Genomic DNA, 21389 nt, shown 5'->3' with positions numbered 1-21389 from the left:
TGTATGTGGATGCAAGAAACTAGCAAAATTGGGTAAGAAAGTGAAATGATGCAATTCAACATAGGTCAAAAAAGTAGAACAACTGTCCAGTGAGTAAGTAGCTCGGAGGTATTTTTAGACCTCAAGGAATACGCTGTGGCTTTTTAAAATGTACCAGTATGTAATATATGTAGAGCAAGAATTATAGTGCAGGTAGTAAATCGGGGGGCATAAAACTTTACTGTACACACATCACGTCCATGAATATCTGTATGACGGTGCATTTATAAACTTATGAAATGAAAAAAATACTGTATAATTCTCAAAAGGTCAGGAAAGTTTAACTAAATAAACATGAGACAAGTAGAAGGGGCTAATTCACAGTAGGAAAAGCAAAAAAAGAAAACACTTTAAAGTTAAAAATGACAAGAGTGAGTTTAAAATTCAAATGTTTTAAAGCTGGTAAGAATTATATGTCTGGGAGAATTGAGACATGAAAACTAAATATCTGGACAAAAAGTGGGGAGGGGGGGAAGACAAAAATTAGAAAGTGAAAAGAAATAAGGATGATTACTGAAAGGTAATATTGAACTGAAGAAAGGTAAACTTGAAACAACCTAAGACTTCTCAAATGAAAATAGCAAACAAAATGGAGAAGACAAAGCCCGGTCAAAAGTCAAATGTTTCCTACCCGTGTCAAATTGCAAGTTACCTGAAATAGGGCGAAAACATCTAGGGGGAAACACAAGCCTTTGGCAAATTGATATTACAGCCTCATTACATAACAGGTGTGCTAAGAAAGAGGACATTGAGGCAACACCTTAGATCACTCCACGTGTCAGCTGCACACCTGAGCCGCCGGGGAAGTCCTTAGTTACCTTCCTCGTGTTGAATCGAGGACGTTTGCATACGTGAGAACGATCATGCGATTGTCTACATGACCTGACAAACACTTTCAATGAGACACCTGTACAGATGTACCAAATACAGCCCCTTATCACACACGGATTGTATAGGATATATATATATATATATATATATATATATATATATATATATATATATATAGACAAACACACATGATTAGACGCTAAATACTAAGATGTAAGAAGAACAATCTGATGTTCTCAGCACATGCACGTAATGTTTTAGGTTTTTAATTGAACTTTAATTTTTAAGAGTCAAAATTACACAATGTTTATTTCAAGTAAGTCAATAATAGGAAATAAAAGTTTTCATCAGAGCCATGTGCACTACCGAAGATTAAATATTTTCCAGGATGTGAAAGTCTAAATCATTAAATAGCAGAAACCCAGCAGTTCACTTTAAATTGCAGCCTTAAAATTGACCAGACCTTTGATATACGCAGTGACGTGAAAGTCTTTAACCTCAACAATATATCCACAATAATATCCATCCAACAGATACTGGTTCAAACAGATACTGGTTCAAACAGATGAAGATAATTTCATGAAGATGTAGTGTCACAGTCGCAATATATTTACCTCACTTTACTTTGTAATGGTGAGCTAAAATTATAACCATAAATACAAAAATCATAACCATACACACTGTAACCATAAATAATGAACCATACACACTGTAACCATAAATACTAAACCATACAAATTGTAACCATAAATACTGAACCATACAAATTTTAACCATAAATACTGAACCATACAAATTGTAACCATAAACACTGAACCATACACACTGTAACCATTAATACAGAACCAGAAAAACTGAAACCATAAATAATGGACCACAAAAACTGGAACTATAAATACTGGACCACAAAAACTGGAACTATAAATACTGAACCATACAAATTGTAACCATAAATACTGAACCATACAAATTGTAACCATAAACACTGAACCATACACACTGTAACCATTAATACAGAACCAGAAAAACTGAAACCATAAATACTGAACGACAAAACTGGAACTATAAATACTGGACCACAAAAACTGTAACTATAAATACTGAACCATATAAATTGTAACCATAAATACTGAACTAAGAAAATATTGAAGTTAGATCCATGAAAACTGAAAACATCAAATCCAGCAATCCAGAAGTTTTGTAACCATAAAAGAATAAAGAATACTCACAAAGATTCTGACACTGACAATAACCTCAATGAACACACAATGGCTCTCCATCAAAGTCAAGGCAGATACAGATGTAGCTATATCAGTACTGGGTATCACGAAGTAGTGGACACCACACAAGGTTTAGGAACTGACACGTAAACTATCAAACAGAGTTTTATCGTAATAGTTTCTGTTCCAGAAAGAGATTAGAAAGTCTCATCAACTGAAATTTTCAGGATTGGCAAACTAGGCTTGCTGAAACAAGCTTGAATTCTCAGAAGCAAGATTGTATCTAGTAGGGTTATATACATCTGAATGGAAGGTTTTTGAATAGCCATTTGTGACTTGTCTATAAGTGGGGATTTCATAGTCAGTGGTTTATGCTGTTTGTGTGTGTGTGGGGGGGAAGGGGGGGGTAGGGCGGGGAATTAGTCATACTTTTCAGAATTGCATAATGCTTATTCATCAGGTTCTTTTCAAAACATCAACAGGATGCAGAGACAGAAAGAAAGTGGAAATGAAAAGCACTTTTGAAACCAACCGCCCTTTTCCACAGTGGTAGGACACATGACAGCTGACAAGGAAAAATAATTTGCATTCAGCATAGGGGGTGAAACCTTTAGAATTAGTTATCTTTATCTGCTAAATGGTGACTCAAAGGTCATTCAGAGGTCATTTCATTATTGGTCTCTTACAACATGTGAGGACTATGTTCCAACATAGTTTATGAAGCATTTCAATCGCAGAATTATTGTGGGTTTTTTTTTTGGTGTTTTATTCCGTACTCAAGAATATTTCACTTATACGATGGCAGGTAGCATTATGGTGATATGAAACCGGGCAGAGCCCAAAGAAAACTTACGACCATCTGCAGGTTGCTGGCAGACATAAATGCCTGCATGAGCAGGACTTGAACTCACAGCGACCACATTGGTGAGAGGCTAATGGGTCACTGGCTGCTCTAGCGCACTAACTAACTGAGCCACTGAGGTAGACTACACTACACAGCTACATGTAGCTTGGACCCAAATTGCTCCATGCAGGAATAGTTTCCTATTTCTATCATATGTAATAGAACGAAAACTTTCAACTATTGTTTCCTTGCCATCAAAGGTATACATGTATCTGAAAACTAAACTATGACTTTCTGATTACACAACAACACCTTCATTTCCTGTTTTTGAATTTCCTGTTTCGCAACAGGTTTTCTGATCATGAAAATATGTCTTCAGCAGAAAAAAAAATTGCTGGGATAGTCCAATAGTCCACAAGTCATATGAATTTCAAGTTTTACTTTTATTTTTATACCCTCCGATGACATTGAAAAAAAGATTTATTCTACATATAAAACAACAATTTAAACACGTGTAACGTTATTAATAATTCATGTGTATTTATTCTCATTATGTATTTAGTTTATCAATTATATTACACATGTTACTACTACTTATACATATCTTACATACTAATATGTGTTTCAGGATAACACACCTTGTAGGTACTGTACTGTTCAGCAAAAGTTCAGCATTTTTCATGCGACACATTTTACTTAATTCTCAGTTATTCATCCACCTTTTAGGGACACTTAAGACTTTTCTTATGAAGTCTGATCAATTTCTGATCAGGAAAATTGAAATGTTAGCATCAAAAGGATAAGTTTAGAGTCTTCATGTGTGTCTGAAAGTGTAGTTTTACCTTGCTCCTATTGAATCTATGTACCTGGTGAATTTTATGACAATATACAGGGTGCTCATTACACAATTTTTTGTGCACTTTCTCCACCCCTGGGAAAAGACTGTCAGTTATTGAACATGTGCCTTGAACAAGACACTGAATTTCTACACAGCCTGTTACTTCACATTTTCTTCTAGTTGCATCACGCCTACACCTGACAGCTGGTGAGTTACCTGAACGTAGGAAACTCGTTAGAAGTCACACCTGTTGTTGACGTGTGGAACACATAAATTTCACACAGTACATAAAATTAGACTATTTTGTTCATCAGTTATTTGCGATGTTGTTCACAGGTATATGCCAGCTCAGCAAGCACAAGCATACACTCCTTCCCGTGTCTAATTGCGGCTTTATTGTTTAAGCCTAGCCCTCTCATTTTAATCAGTTCTGTATTTTTAGAAATGTTTGTTTTAATGTCTATCTCTTCTTGCTGGATTTTGAATGTTGTCATCTACATGTCAAAAACCATTATGTTTCCTGGTTCAATTCAAATACATGTATATGGTAGGAATACTGTTTATTTATTTATTTGTCTGATTGGTGTTTTACGCCGTACTCAAGAATATTTCACTTATACGACGGCGACCAGCATTATAGTGGGAGGAAACCGAGCAGAGCCTGGGGGAAACCCACGACCATCCGCAGGTTGCTGGAAGACCTTCCCACTTACGATCGAAGAGGAAGCCAGCATGAGCTGGACTTGAACTCACAGCGACCGCATTGGTGAGAGGCTTCTGGGTCATTACGCTGCGCTAGCGCGCAAACCGACTGAGCCGCGGAGGCCCCTAGGAATACTGTTGATGTGGCTGTGAGATAGAATCATATAATAATTCACAAATCTAAATACCTGCATATTAATATCTGTTCTTATTTCCCTACCACTCATTATCATAATAAACCAGCTGTGCATACAGCCACAGGCCCTGCACAGCACTCAATGCATACTGCCACAGGCCCTGCACAACACTCATTACACACAGGCACTGTACATCACCCATTGAATACTGCCAATATACATCACCCATTACATTCAGCCACAGGCACTGACCATGACCCATTGTATACAGCCAATATACATCACCCATTACACACAGGCACTGTACATCACCCATTGAATACAGCCAATATACATCACCCATTACATACAGCCACAGGTACTGTCCATGACCCATTGTATACAGCCAATATACATCACCCATTCGACACAGGCAATGTACATCATCCATTGCATACAGCCACTGTACATCACCCATTAAATACAGCCACATGCACTGTACATCACCCATTGCATACAGCCAGCGTACATCACCCATTACATATAGCCACAGGCACTGTACATCACCCATTGCATACAGCCACTGTACATCACCAATGACACAGCCACAGGCACCGTACATCACCCATTGCATACAGCCACTGTACATCACCCATTAAATACAGCCACAGGCACTGTACATCACCCATTGCATACAGCCACTGTACATCACCCATTACATATAGCCACAGGCACTGTACATCACCCATTGCATACAGCCAATATACATCACCCATTACATACATTACATACATGTACAGGCACTGTACATGAATTGACGACTAGATGGTCAGCCAGCCATGATGATCGCTATGTACCACATATTATTAGCCAGCCATGATGATCACTATGTACCACATATTATTAGCCAGCCATGATGATTACTACGTACCACATATTATTAGCCGGCCATGATGACCGCTATGTACCACATATTATTAGCCAGCCATGATGATCGCTATATATCACATATTATCAGCCAGCCATGATGATCGCTATGCACCACATATTATGAGCCCGCCATGATGATCGCTATGTACCACATATTATGAGCCAGCCATGATGAGCACTATGTACCACATATTATTAGCCAGCCATGATGATTGCTATGTACCACATATTATTAGCCAGCCATGATGATCGCTATGTACCACATATTATATACATGGCGATATAATTACTCAACTTTTACAGTGTGTACTTACTGAATTACTAACTGTATTTACCTGATTGGCGTTTTACGCGGTACTGAAGAATATTTCACTTATACGACTGAAGGCCAGCATTATGGTGGGAGGAAACCGGGCAGAGCCTGGGGAAAACCCATGACCATCCCGCAGGTTGTTGCCCAACCTTCCCACGTATGGCTGGAGAGGAGGCCAGTATGTGCTGGGCTTTAACTCAGAGAGACCGCATTGGTTAGAGCCTCTTGGGTCATTGTGCTAACCACCTCAGCCACTACATGTACTTATTGAATTAAACAAACGAATTATGCACAGAAACATGCCAGGTAACAGGCGTGTATATTCACACAATTTCAATGAAACCAACGTGGAAAGTGCACAGGCTTCATGTAAGGATGTTTTCCCACAAAACATTTTCTACAGACAGAAATTAGAGATTTTTTCACTTAACCAGTGTTCTATAAAAAGCAACAATGAGATCTAAGGAGAAGTTTATAGCACGATAATAGGCTATATGTCTGACCACAGTCTGTCCACAGCTTACAGTACACATAGATGGAGTCTGATATTACATCAGTAATCTACCACTGACAGTAATCCTGGGATGCTAGACTTCTGCAGTAGGCCATCCAGTACATATCTACTCCGGTGAGAGAAAAGGCCATCATAAAATAATCTGAAATTCGCCTCAAAAATATGACTCACCCTCATTAAAAGTACATTTTGGGCAGAAAACTCAAGAATTTCCAATTTTATTACATTAGTATTTACACTGTACATGTACATGTAGATAATGTGAAAATAATGTCAGACGGATTCACATGCCAGCCTACATCTATATGTGATTAAGTATCACAAATACACCATAACACCATACACTGTACATGTACATCTACATGTGAAATCCTCTTGGTGAAAAATATGACCTTATATGACAAAAATTCTGAATGTAACCTGTGTGACACACCTGGCAGTAGAGCTTTTTCCAGCTCTCATCCTCACATGTGGAAGTAAATTTATACTAAAGATACAAGATTCTTCATTCTAGTGAAAATTAGATCACACGTGTACTATTGGCATATACATGTAGGTTCTGGAATACTTTCTACCAATAGTGCATATTAGGTTGAACGGATAGTGATAGACTACATGTATATACTACCGAAATACACTATAGGTTGTACAGATATTACATGGTCTTTACAAATATCACATACAAGCTCTAACAATGGTGCTTACATTCTGGTCTCATTTCAATCTCATATTACCTCTATCTCAAAATATGACACTCAAATATGAATATTTGTTTACTTATGTGTATGAAGCTTTAAGTTGCTTTCAAAATTATTTCTGTGATATAAGAACAGTGCCTTCTCATACTCTGTAGCAGGCCGAAAATAATGCTGCCTCACTACAATGCCAAGCTGAAGACACCAGATTTGACAGTCTACTCATTCACTCTGATGGTGATTAATGATCAGGCCAGTTAGTTTTTGACCTATTACACTCATCATATTACAATTAATCTACATATATCACGATATAAATACCTGCATGTCAACCCCAACAAAAAACACAAATTAACTAAACACGTGAAAAGCCTTTTCTGAAAGAGAAAACAACAATGCAAAATTATCAGCATTTGTGCCGCTGTGCTCCTTTCTAAGTCATTCTCTGATTCTGACAATGGATACGTGCAAGTTCTTACAATACATTGCATAGTCAATGTCTCTGATCTCCTGAACTGAAACCCAGATGTTCTACACCTCATTACTTTTAGCTGCAGCCAGATTTCCAATGATGAAGCATTAAAAAATGTCCTTACCTATAATTTGGCAGTTCTGTTTACCGTTTCAGTTTCACCCGTGAAGTCCACTTTTCACTGCGGGAATGTTTTTAACTTTCAAATTATGCGTGCTGATCTGAAAACATAAATCATGTATCATCATTGAAATTCTTTACATGAGAGTTTTTTTTATAAACGGCATTTTTATGCCATTCTTTCATCGAATGGTTGTCTTCCATATCTTCCGTAGAGTTTACAGATAATAAGTCACAATACTGAATACCATTTACAAGCTCAAGCAAACACTCTTCAATATAAAAGTCCTGCCACCCATATAAATGGTAGATGACTAGGGAGGAAGGGAAATAACTCCTGCACGTTGTGTGATATGAGATACAAAGGTCTATCTTTGGTTAAAAAAATACACAAACTTACATCTATGTGTCTATGATATTTCACCAGCCCAGTGTAAAACGAGGTGTTGGAATAGCCAGGGCCGGGTCTAATGACTAGAATGATACACCGAACAAGTGTAACAGGGTGACGAAAGATAAACTGTGGACAACAAAATCCAGTGTCAAGTATAACCTAATCAAAAGAACACTCAAAAACAAATTAATTCACGATGGAAACTTCGACTGGAAAAATTTTTGAACAGCCTTTATGGAAGGTCACAACACAACACAGGGCTGACACTGGTTTGACTACTTCATTTCAGAAGTTTAAATGGTTGGATTTCAGTTGACTGATGGTTCACCAATGCTGGCTTTAAGGGTATGCTGATGTGACATTTGTCAGAAAATGTGTATTTGACTGTATTTGAATTTGTTATTTTAGTGAAATTTTCCTCATGGGCCTAGATTAGACCTAAGCTGGGCATTATATATGTACATTCAGCTAGTTTTGAGCTAGTCTCAATGTGCTAGATTTCAAAATTCTAACACGGAATGTAAGAACTTTAAAATAGTACTTCAAGGTCTAGATGGACTAGGGATAACAGTGCACTGCATACATACATGTAACAAGGACATCTAGATGGACTACTCATTTATACGTAATTTTACGATGGAATCTCTAATACTATCCTCTTAACTTACTATCCTCAAATAACTTGTATTTTTAGCGCAGGAAAGTTTGGGTGCCAGCAGCACAGAGTTCATTGAGACCAGTCCCATCAAATGGGAAATCAGAAATGTGCAGCAATTTTTTTGAGAGGAGACGATGGACTCTTGTGTGAATTTTAAAATAGCACACAGAGTCCATGTAGATCAGTATTGCGGACTAACATGTAAGTACATAGTCACAACTGCTCCGATGGTTACTGAACTACCGTACGTACCACTGCCCCAAATAGGACCTGGCTCAAAGCGGAGAGATCGTCCCCACACCATTCAATTTAGGCAAGGTGTCGCTACAACTGTGCTCTGGGTGAAGCAGCGACACTGGGGAAGCCTGACAGCTATTCGTATTCTCCCCACAGTGCCACTGTACCTCGCCTGGCCTAAACTGAATGGTGCGGGGAAGATTTTGCGACGATGTTACGTACGCTAGTTTAGTAACCATCGGAGCAGCTGTGGCTTGCAAGTGCATATTTTATGTCATATGTGCCTTTGTCGTGTACTTCTCTACATTTGGTAACCTTCCGCACATGACCATTCAAGAAAGTAATGGTATCACGGCTTCAACGGTTTGTTCAAATTTGTGACTGCTTTAAAACGCCATGGTAGCTCTTGCCGTACACAGTAGGCCTAAAGTCAACCGTCACATCCCGGTCAAAACAACAACAACAACGTACGGTGAAAATACAGCTGTGACCAAAAATATCCACAACAGGTCTGACTATTTATCGTTTTCCAATGGGCACTTGTTGTTGTCTCTAATCTCTCAGTCAAGTTTCAGAATATTTCTTCATACCCTTCAAAATTTCTGCCCAAAACAAATCGGTCGTTTCACTCCACTATCCCGGGTGTCATCCAAATTTATACGCCTGCTCAAAAGCACTCTACAAGAGACCGGAAGTATACCGTGCAGCAGTAGTCGTTGTGTATGAACTAGGGCATGCAGCAACTGGACTCATGCTGGAGCTCGAGATACAATGTAAAAGTATGTATGGGTATATATCTCATATTTGACATCCTGCTTATCATACAGACAGTAAATAAATAAATAAATTAGCTGATAAACAAATAAATAAATGAGCTGTAAAGGCGCTAATGGAAGAAAAGCTTAGTATTCAGTTTTCTGCGAATGTTTTCCATTTTTAAAATTCCAATGAAGTCAAAATTTCAACCATCAGTTTAAAACCGTGCTAATATTTCACCGAAATAATGAATTTCATCAGAGGAACAAATGACTTGAGATGCTTCTGCTAATTACTCATAGTATATGATAACACATAATCCGCTCTGCAACAAGGAGGCACATCACATACACCCTAAGGGTTTCTTCGTCGTTATACGACTAAAAAAATTGTTCAGCACGACGTTAAACCCCAAGCACTCACTCACTCACTCATTCGTACGTCGTATGACTGAAAGAAAAAAAGAATAAAACCCCAACCATACAGCTTTGGCATTCAGCAACATTATCGGGGAATTCACGAATAAGAAATACCTATACTGAGCGAATAAAACCCGATAATAAGCCCTTTGGTCAGTGAGGTCATAGGTTCGAATCCACGTTTCTTTGGTTCGGCTGCAGCTTATCAGTTATCTAAATATGGTGAAGGTACCGGAAGTGGCCTTGCCGTTTTCTCTGGGCTCTACATGATTAGTTTCATTGATCCATTTAAGTTGGCCGCTGTTTTATTATAGAACCACATTCTTGAAGGTACGGAATTGCCCCCAGGCTCAAATAAACTCAAAATACACAGCGGTAATCTACAGAGTGTGCTGGTGTTCACTAGGGCCATACATGTTGTGCCGGTTGACACCCCTAGCTGCCATCTAACCCTGGGGTAGAGGGAGGTGGGGATGAGATTCATTGACCATATATCTGGTTTGGAGATGAGATTTATTGTCCATCTACTAGTATCTGGTTTCCCTGACCACTGTGTTTTGTGTTTATAGGTTGAGTCTGACGTCCCCAGCACGCAGGCCTACTCCAGAAAGAACAGGTCGGTATTCTTAAGCTGGCGTGTGGAGATTGAGCACACTATTTTCCTGTTCCTTTCTTTCTTTTCTTTCCCGCTGTTCTCTGTTAATAAACCTGTATTTAACAGTGCACAATGAGCTGGCGTTGTTTCTTTCAAGCTGACTCAGAATTCGCCCAGATTAACGTCAGTAGTATAGAATGTGACTTAGGTGTCGCTTTGGGGATCCATTTTTTGTGGTTTTGGGGATCCGTTTTTTTGTGGTGATGTGGTGGTGACGTCACACCTGCCAGCCCGAAGGGCTGGTAGGTGTGACGTCACCCCTCAGTTGTGGGTTTTTTCCACGGCGCGGGGTGTATGTGTGTATAGACGAGTGTGATATAGTATAACCGTATAACAGTATAGGGAAAAAAAGAGCGAAAAAAAAGAGGCAAAACGTCGGCTTGTAAAGTCGAGTGGGACAGCTCGAAAAGAGCTCCCGGGCGCCAAAACGGACCAATGGGTGAGCCGGATTTGCCCCAAAACTGCCCAATGGGGGCCCGCAAAACGGACCAATCAGCGTGCGAGAAGAGGTTACGTAAGAAAAAAACGAACCAATCAGCGGAAAAAAACGAACCAATCAGCGCGTGGTGAATTTCCGCGTGGATAGGTAGTATAACCGTATAACAGTATAGGGTAAAAAGAGAGAAAAAAAAAGAGGCAAAACGTCGGCTTGTAAAGTCGAGTGGGACAGCTCGAAAAGAGCTCCCGGGCGCCAAAACGGACCAATGGGTGAGCCGGATTTGCCCCAAAACGGCCCAATGGGAGGCCTGCAAAACGGACCAATCAGCGTGCGAGAAGAGGTTACGTAAGAAAAAAACGAACCAATCAGCGCGTGGTGAATTTCCGCGTGGATAGGATAAAAGCCGGTGAAGACAGCGACCGGCAGCCTCAGACGCACCTGACGCTCTACCGGCCTGCCTGCCTGCCGACCTGCTTGCTGACGACCCGACCTACTGACCTGCCGAGAGACGAGAAGAGAAGAGAAGAGACTGCTACACGACCTACCTACCTGTACCTACCTGCCTACCTACCTACCTACCTACCTGGTGAGATGAAACGCTCCACCACCGTGAACCCCCTGCATGCTGCCATCAGGATGAAACGCTCAGCGTCTGTACCTACCCGGCTATCCACCATAGCCGAACAACAACAACAACCTTCCGAGAAGAAGAGGAAGGTGTGCCTGCCCTTACCCAGCGAGGTTCTTGCCAAATTACAGCTGGCCCCCTGGCTGTGGGTGGGGGTGTGTAGAGACGAGACGATTGAGATTTGCCAATCACCGACAGACCCGAACGCTCCACCCAAACGCGTCAGGCTTGACGGGGTGGGGTGGACTCGGCTCAAGACCCTGGCTGCTGATCTACCTGAGGTCGGTTTACCTGTGCGGGAGCCACTCTCCAACGGGTACTTTCTGTCCACGCTGAGGAACTCGGAGGGTGTCCTGTACGTTCATGTGAAGAAATGGCGAGCCTACCAGCCGAACGGTCGACTCTACCCGACGAGTGAGGGTATCACGCTCAAGTACTGGACTTACTGGCAAAAACTAGTCCAGGCCATCCCCGACATCGACGCCTTGGTGCTGGTGGTGATCGAGGCTGGTGATAACGACGACATCCAAGAGCCCCAAGACCCCCAAGACCCCCAAGAGCCGGGGATGGAGATGGAGATGATGGAAACGGAGGAGGGGAAGACTGAAGAGACTGGAGAGACTGGAGAGACTGGTGAGACGGGCGGTGAGGTGAATGCTGCTATGAGTGCTGCTTTGACCGCTGCTGTGACGGCTGCTGTGACGACTGCTGATGGGGAGACTGCCGATGATGCGACTACTGCTGCTACTGCAACCCCCACCATCCCCGACATCCCAGTGGAAAAGGTGGAAAAGGCGGACCCGTTAAACCCTGAGCTTGAGACGGCGCTAACAGCCTTGCTGTGGCAAGCTTACGATGTAGCTCTCCAACCCCACCTCCTCAAGTTACAGCGCGATGTGTACGGTCGACAATCCACCAACACCGCGAGCGATCCATCCCCTCCCCGGCCCCCCTTGCTGGAGAACCGAGAGCTGACCCTGAGTATCGTGGACGAGGCCCGTATGCGTTACCTGAAAGAGGGAACTGTGTTGACCAAGTTCATGCGCCAGGCCCGTAAGGCAGCCTCCCTCCCGTGGGCTGTGGAGAAGAGTGTGAAAGACCAACTGCGGCAGTTTTTAAATGAGACGCCGATCAACAAATCGAACCCGGCATTCGCCCAGATGTACGTGGAGTATTTGATGACAACCAACAACCTCGCTGCACCTGACAAGCAGCCTACAATCCGGCCTAACAACCAAACCAACCAGCCTACCCAGGCTACCCAGGCCACCCAGGCTACGATGACCGAGTGAGTGTGTTTTTGTTTTAACCGCACCACCCTTACCCAGCTTTTTTTTTTTTGTTTGTTTTGTTTTTCCCTTCATACATTCTCGTTTTGCGTTTACCTATGTGTGTTTTTTTACAGGAAGATGACTAGGGTGGTGCGCGTTATAAACATTGACCAGTGTCAGGACTTTCATATTGGCGATACAATCGTCATCACGAGACATTTCTCACCGTGACACCAAAATAATGGACACTTACAGCATGTATTTATTCGTTCATTCGTTTGTTCACTGTTCGAGTTCGAAAAAATAAATAAAAAAAAGTTTTCAGGTTGACGACCCTGGTCTTTGGTGTTGGTTATTGTCTTTACCTGTTGGTGAAGGGATAGTCTATCTATCTATCTATCTATCTATCTATCTACCTATCTATCGTTTTGATTGATGTGGCTAGGGTTCGGTCGGTGATGGCATTAGAATGACGACGGTGTCTTCTTTATGTCTTTTCTAGCCTGGCGAAGCTCCGTACAACGCCGCAATGGAAAGACTGGGTCGCTGTCGTCACCGACCTGCAAAGCTACACAAGTGTACTTCATAGTATGTTTGCGGATGGTAGGGTGAACGGGGGACGACTGCAGGTGCTGCAAGCGTACACTGAAGACGTCTGTCAGCATGTCGAGGATTCCCGACCTATTCAAGCGTATTACGTAGAGATTGCTCGTCCCACGTTAACAGAGGTCTATCAACGCTCCGTGTTACAGACCTGTACATTGCTGTAAAGAATACTAATAATACTGTTCCCTTACTATGGAATCCATCCCCGGTTTTTTTTGTGTTTTCTTTTAATCATGGTTATAAGGAATTGCCTGATTACAAGGATTGTAACCGCCGCCAAGAAGATCTGCGTCATCATGCGGGTTATAACCATGACCAGGAAGATTTATGTGATGACAAGGATTAAAACTGCGGGTATAACGAACTGCCTGATCGCAATCGTTATGATCACCGCCAAGAATGGTTATGATACCAGGCAAAAAGAATTGCCTGACCACAAGGTTTATAACCACCGCCAAGAAGAGTTGTCTGATCAGAAGGGTTATGAAAGCAGGCAGAAAGAATTGCCTGACCACAAGGGTTATAACCCCACGCCAAGAAGAGTTGTCTAATCACATGAGTTATGAAAGCAGGCAGAAAGAATTGCCTGACCACAAGGGTTATAACTCCCGTCAAGAAAAGTTGTCTGATCAGAAGGGTTATGGCCGTGACAATAAGGAAGTAACTGGAAACAAGGGTTATAGCCGTGACAATGAAGAAGTGACTGACAACCGTGGCAATGAAGAAGTGACTGACAACAAGATTAGTTTGGGCGTAATTCAACTTTTCACATGTATCTCAATTCGGTTTTATTAGAGTAGATACCTTATTTTGTTCAGGGTCATTTTCTGCCATGAAAATGTTTAACAACAGGACAAAAAGGCACAGTTTATCCCACATTTCCACTCTTTTCAGTCACACAAAGAGTGTTAACGGTTATTAGACTCTTAAGTCTTTAAACTGGCTTTTGAATGATGCATGCAGATAAGTCGCATTAGTAAAATTCTTCATATGAATTCCATTTGTTTTAATATCAGGTTATGAGTGTGCAGATTTTACTGTAGTAGTATATTATTAAAGTGAATTTATTATTTCGAAACTTATTTTATAATGATATGTCTTGTATAGCTAACTGCAACCAGGTGAAGGGACATATTTACACGTAAAATTTCGAATAGTTTTCTACTTATGACTTGTGTTCTTCAAATGATGTATGACCGTATGGATCACTAGCCTTTTACCAATATCTGCCGGTCGTGTGCGGGAAAGCCTGTGGGTGACTTAACGAACGCCGGTGGTTTACTTCCAACCCAACATCGTACATATGTACAGTATTGTTGCGTTCGGCATTAAATCTGAAACAAAAAAAAAAGCAAATGGACTATCTAACACAATTGTCACGTGAAAATAAAACAATACAGAAAACATTTGTTAAATAGATATCGAATGCAATCACTGAGAGTTCAAGTCCAGCTCATGCTGGCTTCCTGTCCGGGCCGCGGTCGAAATCTAAACAAGTTTTGTGTTATATCAGCACACTGTCAGACATCATATGTTTGGCTCGCACACTAAATAGGCTTGTAAAGTTGAGTGGGCCAGCTCTTGGTCGCCAAAAACGGACCAATGGGTGAACGGGATTTACCCCATAACGAACCAATGGAGGGCCCGCAAAACAGACCAGTCGGCGCGAGAAGGGGGTTACGTAAGAAAAAATGGACCAATCGGTTATGTAAGGGGACTATTTTCGCTTTTGTAAGGGGACTATTTCGCGTGCGCGGATGGAGATGGGAGTGGTGAGGTTACGTATCACTACGCGTGTCTCAGGTACAAAAAAAAATGGCGCGTCGTATTTTTTGAGAACCATACAGGTTGGTGCATTTTTTTTTTTATTAGCCATAGACGACAAGCTGCTCCAAACTTCACCACAGACATTCACACCACATTCCCAGGCCCCCGCCTACTCCGATACATGGTGGTAAATGATAGGTAAATGATTAGCCCTGACAAGAGCTGTTGGGTTTTAGCCTTGATAAGGGTTGCTGGGAAATAGATATTTTTTTTGACAGATATACTTACACTTTTGCTTGCAACAAGCCACAGTAGGAGTATATCCTATATCAAAGCAGTGATATGGATTTTAATGGATAAGGATTCAGTGTAACGCACACGTTGTAGTGTATATGTTAGGGGTCTCCCCCGACCAGAGAATCCGGCAAACGTGCCACCTGGCCTGTGGCGGAGCGCGGACGTCAACGAAATCGGTCCGGCGAGCCGCACGGTTGTTGAGCGACGACCAGCCTGCCAGCCTGCCTAAACATTGTTGTCAGCCAGGCAGGCATAGCATCCAACCGACCGTGCTGTTCACCGTAGACGGTCTTGTATACAGTGTTACCAACCAGTCGGGCTGTGATTAACCACGCATGATCAACCACAGCTGACAAGCCACGGCTACCTACCTATCTGGATGGTTCCTATGTATTATGTATAAAAAAATTTTTAGGTTATAGACGACTCGTTGAAGTGATATGGTCTACTGCGTGTAATTATGTAGGTGACATGTGGATGTGTTTTTTTCTACTCCATGTAGATAAGTGCGCGAGAACGAGTTATGTAAGGGGGACTATTTAGCGTGGGCGGATGGTGATGGGAGTGGTTAGGTCATGGGTGATATCACTACGCGTGTCTCAGGTAAAAAAGACAACGTAATGATGCTTGTTTTATTTTTGCATATGTATACTTTTTAATTCAAGCATTAAGTCATTTGAAAACCTGTAGCTGGAAGGTGGGTTATTTCACATTCTTGTTAACATTTGGCAGTGAAGTGGAAGTACAGATTTATTGTTGTTGTCCCCTATATCACATATGGTCCAATCGCTACATGTACGACTCAACATTATTCAAGAATTTATGAGACATGCGCATAAATGGTTATTCATTCTTGAATTGCCTTCGTCATTCAAAGGTTAATCAGGAGCTTTTCGGTAATTTGGACTGTCCTTCCCAAGATGCAGTCATTTTAATCTGCTCTGCTGTGTTTGCCTTATTTGCGCATGGCTGGGAGTGACGTCACACTTGTGACGTGTCAGGTGTGTGTCAGGTAGTGGTGGTGGTGGGTTTTTTCCACGACGGGGTGTGTATACTAGAGTGGAGTGTCCCAAGAAACATAAAAGCATTGGACCAATATTGGCACTCTGACACGTATTCAATTGGGCCATTTGGGGAAACAATTATCGGACCAATACACGTTTTGCACAGTGGCGCGGCACTGGTCCAGTACTGGTTTGGGAATTTCACCATTATGTATCCATTTTTAAACATGCATTGGACCAGTGTAGTAATACATTGATTGGCCCAGAGTTGCATAAAGTTATTAGGCCAATACAGCGCCAATCTTTGTAAGAATAGGGCCAGTACAGTACATTTAGAATTGGGCCAATGTACTCTTTGCTCATAACTGGTCCTAAACAGATATAGTGAAGACCCAGAATGCTTATCCCCAATCAAATCCATTGCTTTTCCTACAAAAAACAAAACACAACTCAATATTATTCTTTTTATTTCTTTGGACCCAGGCCTGTGCAAACTTATCTAAAGAAAATTTTGCGCTTCGTGGGACTTGACGGGATTTTTTAAAGTCTCCATAACGGCAAAGCTTCATTGGGTCAGCAACGGGCAAGTTACGGCGATATTTAATGGCTCAATAATGGCCAGCCAATAATGGCCCGAGGGTGGGTCAGTACATGCTTTGAGTATCGGTAAAACTAAACTGGGCCAGCGCTGGGCCAGATATGGCGATCATAACACTGGCAAAATAGCGGCAAGCCGGAAATGGTTCAGCACTGGCCTTGTTAAACTCTCCTACTGCCGTAACAAACCGGTTAAGTCCCGGAATTGGACCAGTACATTCATGTTTATTGGGGTAGTATAATAGAGTATAGTATAGGGGCAGTGGTGGTAGTGGGAGTGAAAAAAAGAGGCAAAACGTCGGCTTGTAAAGTCTAGTGGGACAGCTCGAAAAGAGCTCTTTGTCGCCCAAAACGAACCAATGGGTGAGCGGGATTTGCCCCCAAAACGGACCAATGGACGGCCCCCAAAACGGACCTATCCGCGCGCGAGAATGGTTGGAGATGGAGATGGAAATCATACAGGTGAAGGGAAGAAGAAGAAGCCGTTTACCTGCATGATGTGCGCCAGGGACTTCAGTCGGTGGGACGACTGGCTGCGTCACCAGCAGACGCACCACCACCCCTCACCACCATGCACACCACCAACCCCAGAAAAAAGGGTTCACCTGCCCAACCTGCGGGCGGGCGTTTTCCCGACGGGAGCATTTGGTGCGCTGCCAGCGGGAGCATGGAAAAAAACAACGAGCGTGTGTGCGATTGCCTGTGGTAAAACTTTTTACCGATTGTGGGACTGGCGTGTCCATCAACGTGGGGAACAGGGCCAGGTAAGTGCTTTTTTTATTTTTTATTTTATTATTATGAACACTTTTTTAACACCAACACAACATTACAGGAATGAACAAATTATCTTTGGAAGTTTTAACATGGTCGTGGTATGGACATCCCTGCCTTGCTTACTATTCATTTATTGATTTGATTGGGCAATGGTGGTGTACGTCATACTCAAGAAATGTTTACTTATACAAAGGCGACCAACATTTTGGTGGGAGGAATTTGTGCATAACCCAGAGGACACCCACAACCATGGGCAGGTTGCTGAAAGACCTTCCCATGTACGGCACGAAAGGAAGCCAGCATGAACTGGACTCACAGCGACCCCAGTGTGGAGAGGTTCCTGGGTCACATGTCATATACATGTAGTAGATTAACATATAGATTATAGTTCTAAAAACTTGTTTTCTTAACTCAGAAACTGGATAATTTGTACCAGGAATTATCAAAGAGTTCAAGTGAGTTCAATCTGGGATTAAGATAGACTGCCTTAATCCGAGACTTAATAAACACCCAAACAAGTACACTTTTATGTGTGCTCTATGGGTGAAACAAACGTTATCAGAAGTCCAGAAATCAGTATTTTTTTAGCTCTGTTTTCAGTAATGGTTTTCATTCCCCATGTATATGTATTTGTTCACGTGTGGATGCAGTGGGCCTCTGCGGACGCTTTACTCTATCAGTATAATATGGAATACGGGAGGTAACTGCTCCGTCTGTTGTTGATGTACTTCCGGTCTTATCATGAACGTCTGCTGTTCGGTACTGTTGCCATCTTGCAGGAGCCGCTTTCATCGCTACAACAACAGCAGTCAGAAAAGCAGAAATTGTAAGTGCATCTCCTGAAGAGTAAGCCCAAACGCGGCGTCTTCAGATAGCGTTCGGATTTGTCACTGATTCCTTACAGCCATGGTCGATCCCAGAATCAAGCCTATAGTAATCAAGGCGGGTGTGGTCACCAGGTAAGTCTGACTTTTACTCAGACGTGTCATGTATACTTAACAGGTTCTGTATATTAAACCAGCAGTATAATTGATCGATACAGATGATAGAAAATTAAACTGAAATTTCAAAATGAAAAAAAGAAAAAAAATTAACTCTATTTGTCAAAATATACGGTCTTTATTATAACACATTACAATACAAACCTTTCTCATGCGAGCCATGTTTAGGCAGGTGTTTAGTTTCCAGGCCCTAATCTAAGTTATACATGTATATCCATGTCTGAAAGATTGAAATGCCGGATCAATATATATGTACCGTAGGTCATCCATGGTTGATCACATGATCTGTTGGAAGCGTTCCACAGGTGGGTCGGGGTGGTCGGCATAGCTGGCATAGCATGGAGCTGTTGGAGCTGCTCCACTCGACTTTACAAGCCGACGTTTTACTCCTTGTCGCGCTCATTGGTCTGTCTTGGACGTCGCAGTGCGAAAGTTTGCCTGGAACATGATAAGCTGTTCTAGAAGACAATGCAGAAGCTAGAACCACGCGAAAACAAAATTTGTTTTTTCTATTTTTGAATATTACACAGGACAATGCCTGTTGTCAAATCGATGTCAGCGATAGTAGATTGGATTCGGGTCATTTTCAATCACCCAGATAGTTGGTATAGCCGAACACTCACTGAAGTATAAACACATGCCATATTTCGTACTATGAATGGTTCAATTTTCGATACTTGAGACTCGCAGGTGAACTGCTTTTCGCAGTGGCACAGCGAGTGCTGCATAACCGTATGCCTCCAAGTTATCAGCTTATTTTTTCACCTATATGTTGCCTTACACGTTTCTGTGGTCATATTCTTTGGATTTGGTGTCTTTTCTATGTACATTGGAATAAAACAATAATTATTGGACATCATAGATGGCGCTGTAGGGCTCTTCTCACATTTCGTACTATGAACAGTTCAATTTTCGATACTTGAGACTCACGGGTGAACTGCTTTCGCAGTGGCACAGCGAGTGCTACATAACCGTGCCCCTCCAAGTTATCAGCTTATTTTTTTACCTATATGTTGCCTTACACGTTTCTGCGGTCATATTCTCTGGATTTGATGCCTTTTCTATGTAAATTTGAATAAAACAATAATTATTGGAGATCATAGATGGCGCTGTAGGGCTCTTCTAAGTCCACGCACGTGCGTGGCAAAGTCCAGTTTGCCTACTTCTAGTTCGTCAGCAGTGGGACCAGCAGGGTGGAGTAGGGTGTAGGTATGGCGTCCGCGGAGGAGGCTTTGCCATGTCGTGTGACCCGGGAGCCAAACGAAGCCTTGCTGAACCTTACGGCGAGAACAGGATACACCATACGGCGAGAAAAATGGGAAAGAAAGTACGGCGGTCCACCTCCCGACTGGGAAAGCCGGGCTCCTTTAAAGGATTGTGGAATTTTCGTCGGAGGTATTCCAAAAGACTGTTACGAAGACGAGCTCGTTCCAGTATTTGAGAAGATAGGAAAGATTTACGAACTGAAACTCGTAACGAACCGCCGCTTTGGACCCCATAGAGGATATGGATTCGTTACATACACTAACAAAGAACACGCGAATCAAGCGGTAAAGGAGCTTCACAACTACGAAATTCGTAAAGGCCAGCTCTTGTGTGTTCGCAACTCTTCTGTAAGTCATGTAATTTCCACTATAGAAACTTTTTTGGTTGTCTCTTCGTTGCAAATTAAAACACATTTAATTGCCAATGTAGACGGCACCAGACGTCGGAAATATCGGTTGGTTAGTTGTAAAATTCACGAGTAGGTACCACAGTCCAAACAAATTTGACCTTTATGTAAGCCGTTATTTGAAAAGTTATAATTGAACTAAAATTTTTTGTATCAGAGGGGTATTTTGTGTGGGTGGATATGTGTAAAATGTCGCGTAACTTCTTGCAATTTCTTATCGTCTGCTCTTTCATTTTCCGTCACGAGAAGGTGGTGTGCGCGCGTGCAGCATTTGTTGCATTTTCTGTCATGAGAGGGTGGTGTGCGCGCGCGCAACATTTCTTGCAACAAGTGATTTCTTCTGTATGGGAGGCTGTGGTGATAATTAATATAGTCACTTATGGCTGAAAAGCACTGATGCGTCGTCATCTTTTACATTAATATTGTGCATATTTGTATGACTGGAATAATATTTATGTTGTGCATATTTGTATTACAGAAGGTGGTTTTGCACGTGGGGAACCTTATGTCGACAACTACAGAAGACAAAATTAGAAAGCTGTGCAGTCAAGTTGTGGGAAGAGACAACGCTGTGGGAAGC

General features: G+C 42.0%; 2 protein-coding genes across 4 annotated transcripts in view; one reads left to right on the top strand and one right to left on the bottom strand.

The window, feature by feature from the left end:
• The window catches only part of LOC135464794 (trafficking kinesin-binding protein 1-like), an 82885-nt gene extending 73304 nt beyond the window's left edge, over positions 1-9581 (bottom strand). Inside the window, exons 1-2 of one of the 2 annotated variants that reach the window (XM_064742344.1) lie at positions 9514-9581; positions 7639-7735 (exon numbers count right to left, since the gene is read on the bottom strand). The gene's annotated coding sequence lies outside the window, so the exon portion shown is untranslated. The other variant, XM_064742345.1, reaches the window with a different exon arrangement.
• An 8119-nt stretch (positions 9582-17700) lies between these two features.
• On the top strand, positions 17701-21388 carry LOC135464812 (gastrula zinc finger protein XlCGF52.1-like). 2 transcript variants are annotated; one of them, XM_064742369.1, is made up of 3 exons: positions 17701-18126; positions 18916-19095; positions 21288-21388. In XM_064742369.1, exons 1-2 carry the CDS (start codon positions 17722-17724, stop codon positions 18964-18966), a joined length of 456 nt encoding a protein of 151 aa, XP_064598439.1. In that variant the 5' UTR covers positions 17701-17721; the 3' UTR covers positions 18967-19095; positions 21288-21388. The 2 variants fall into 2 exon arrangements, with proteins under 2 accessions (XP_064598439.1, XP_064598440.1); XM_064742370.1 differs by lacking the exon at positions 21288-21388 and adding an exon at positions 19399-20225.
• Position 21389: the final 1 nt, after the last annotated feature.

The sequence above is a fragment of the Liolophura sinensis genome, chromosome 4 (genome assembly GCF_032854445.1).
Source record: "Liolophura sinensis isolate JHLJ2023 chromosome 4, CUHK_Ljap_v2, whole genome shotgun sequence".
Lineage (NCBI taxonomy): Eukaryota > Metazoa > Mollusca > Polyplacophora > Chitonida > Chitonidae > Liolophura > Liolophura sinensis.
Note: the sequence above shows the minus strand (reverse complement) of the source record. Positions and strands in the feature narration are given on the sequence as shown.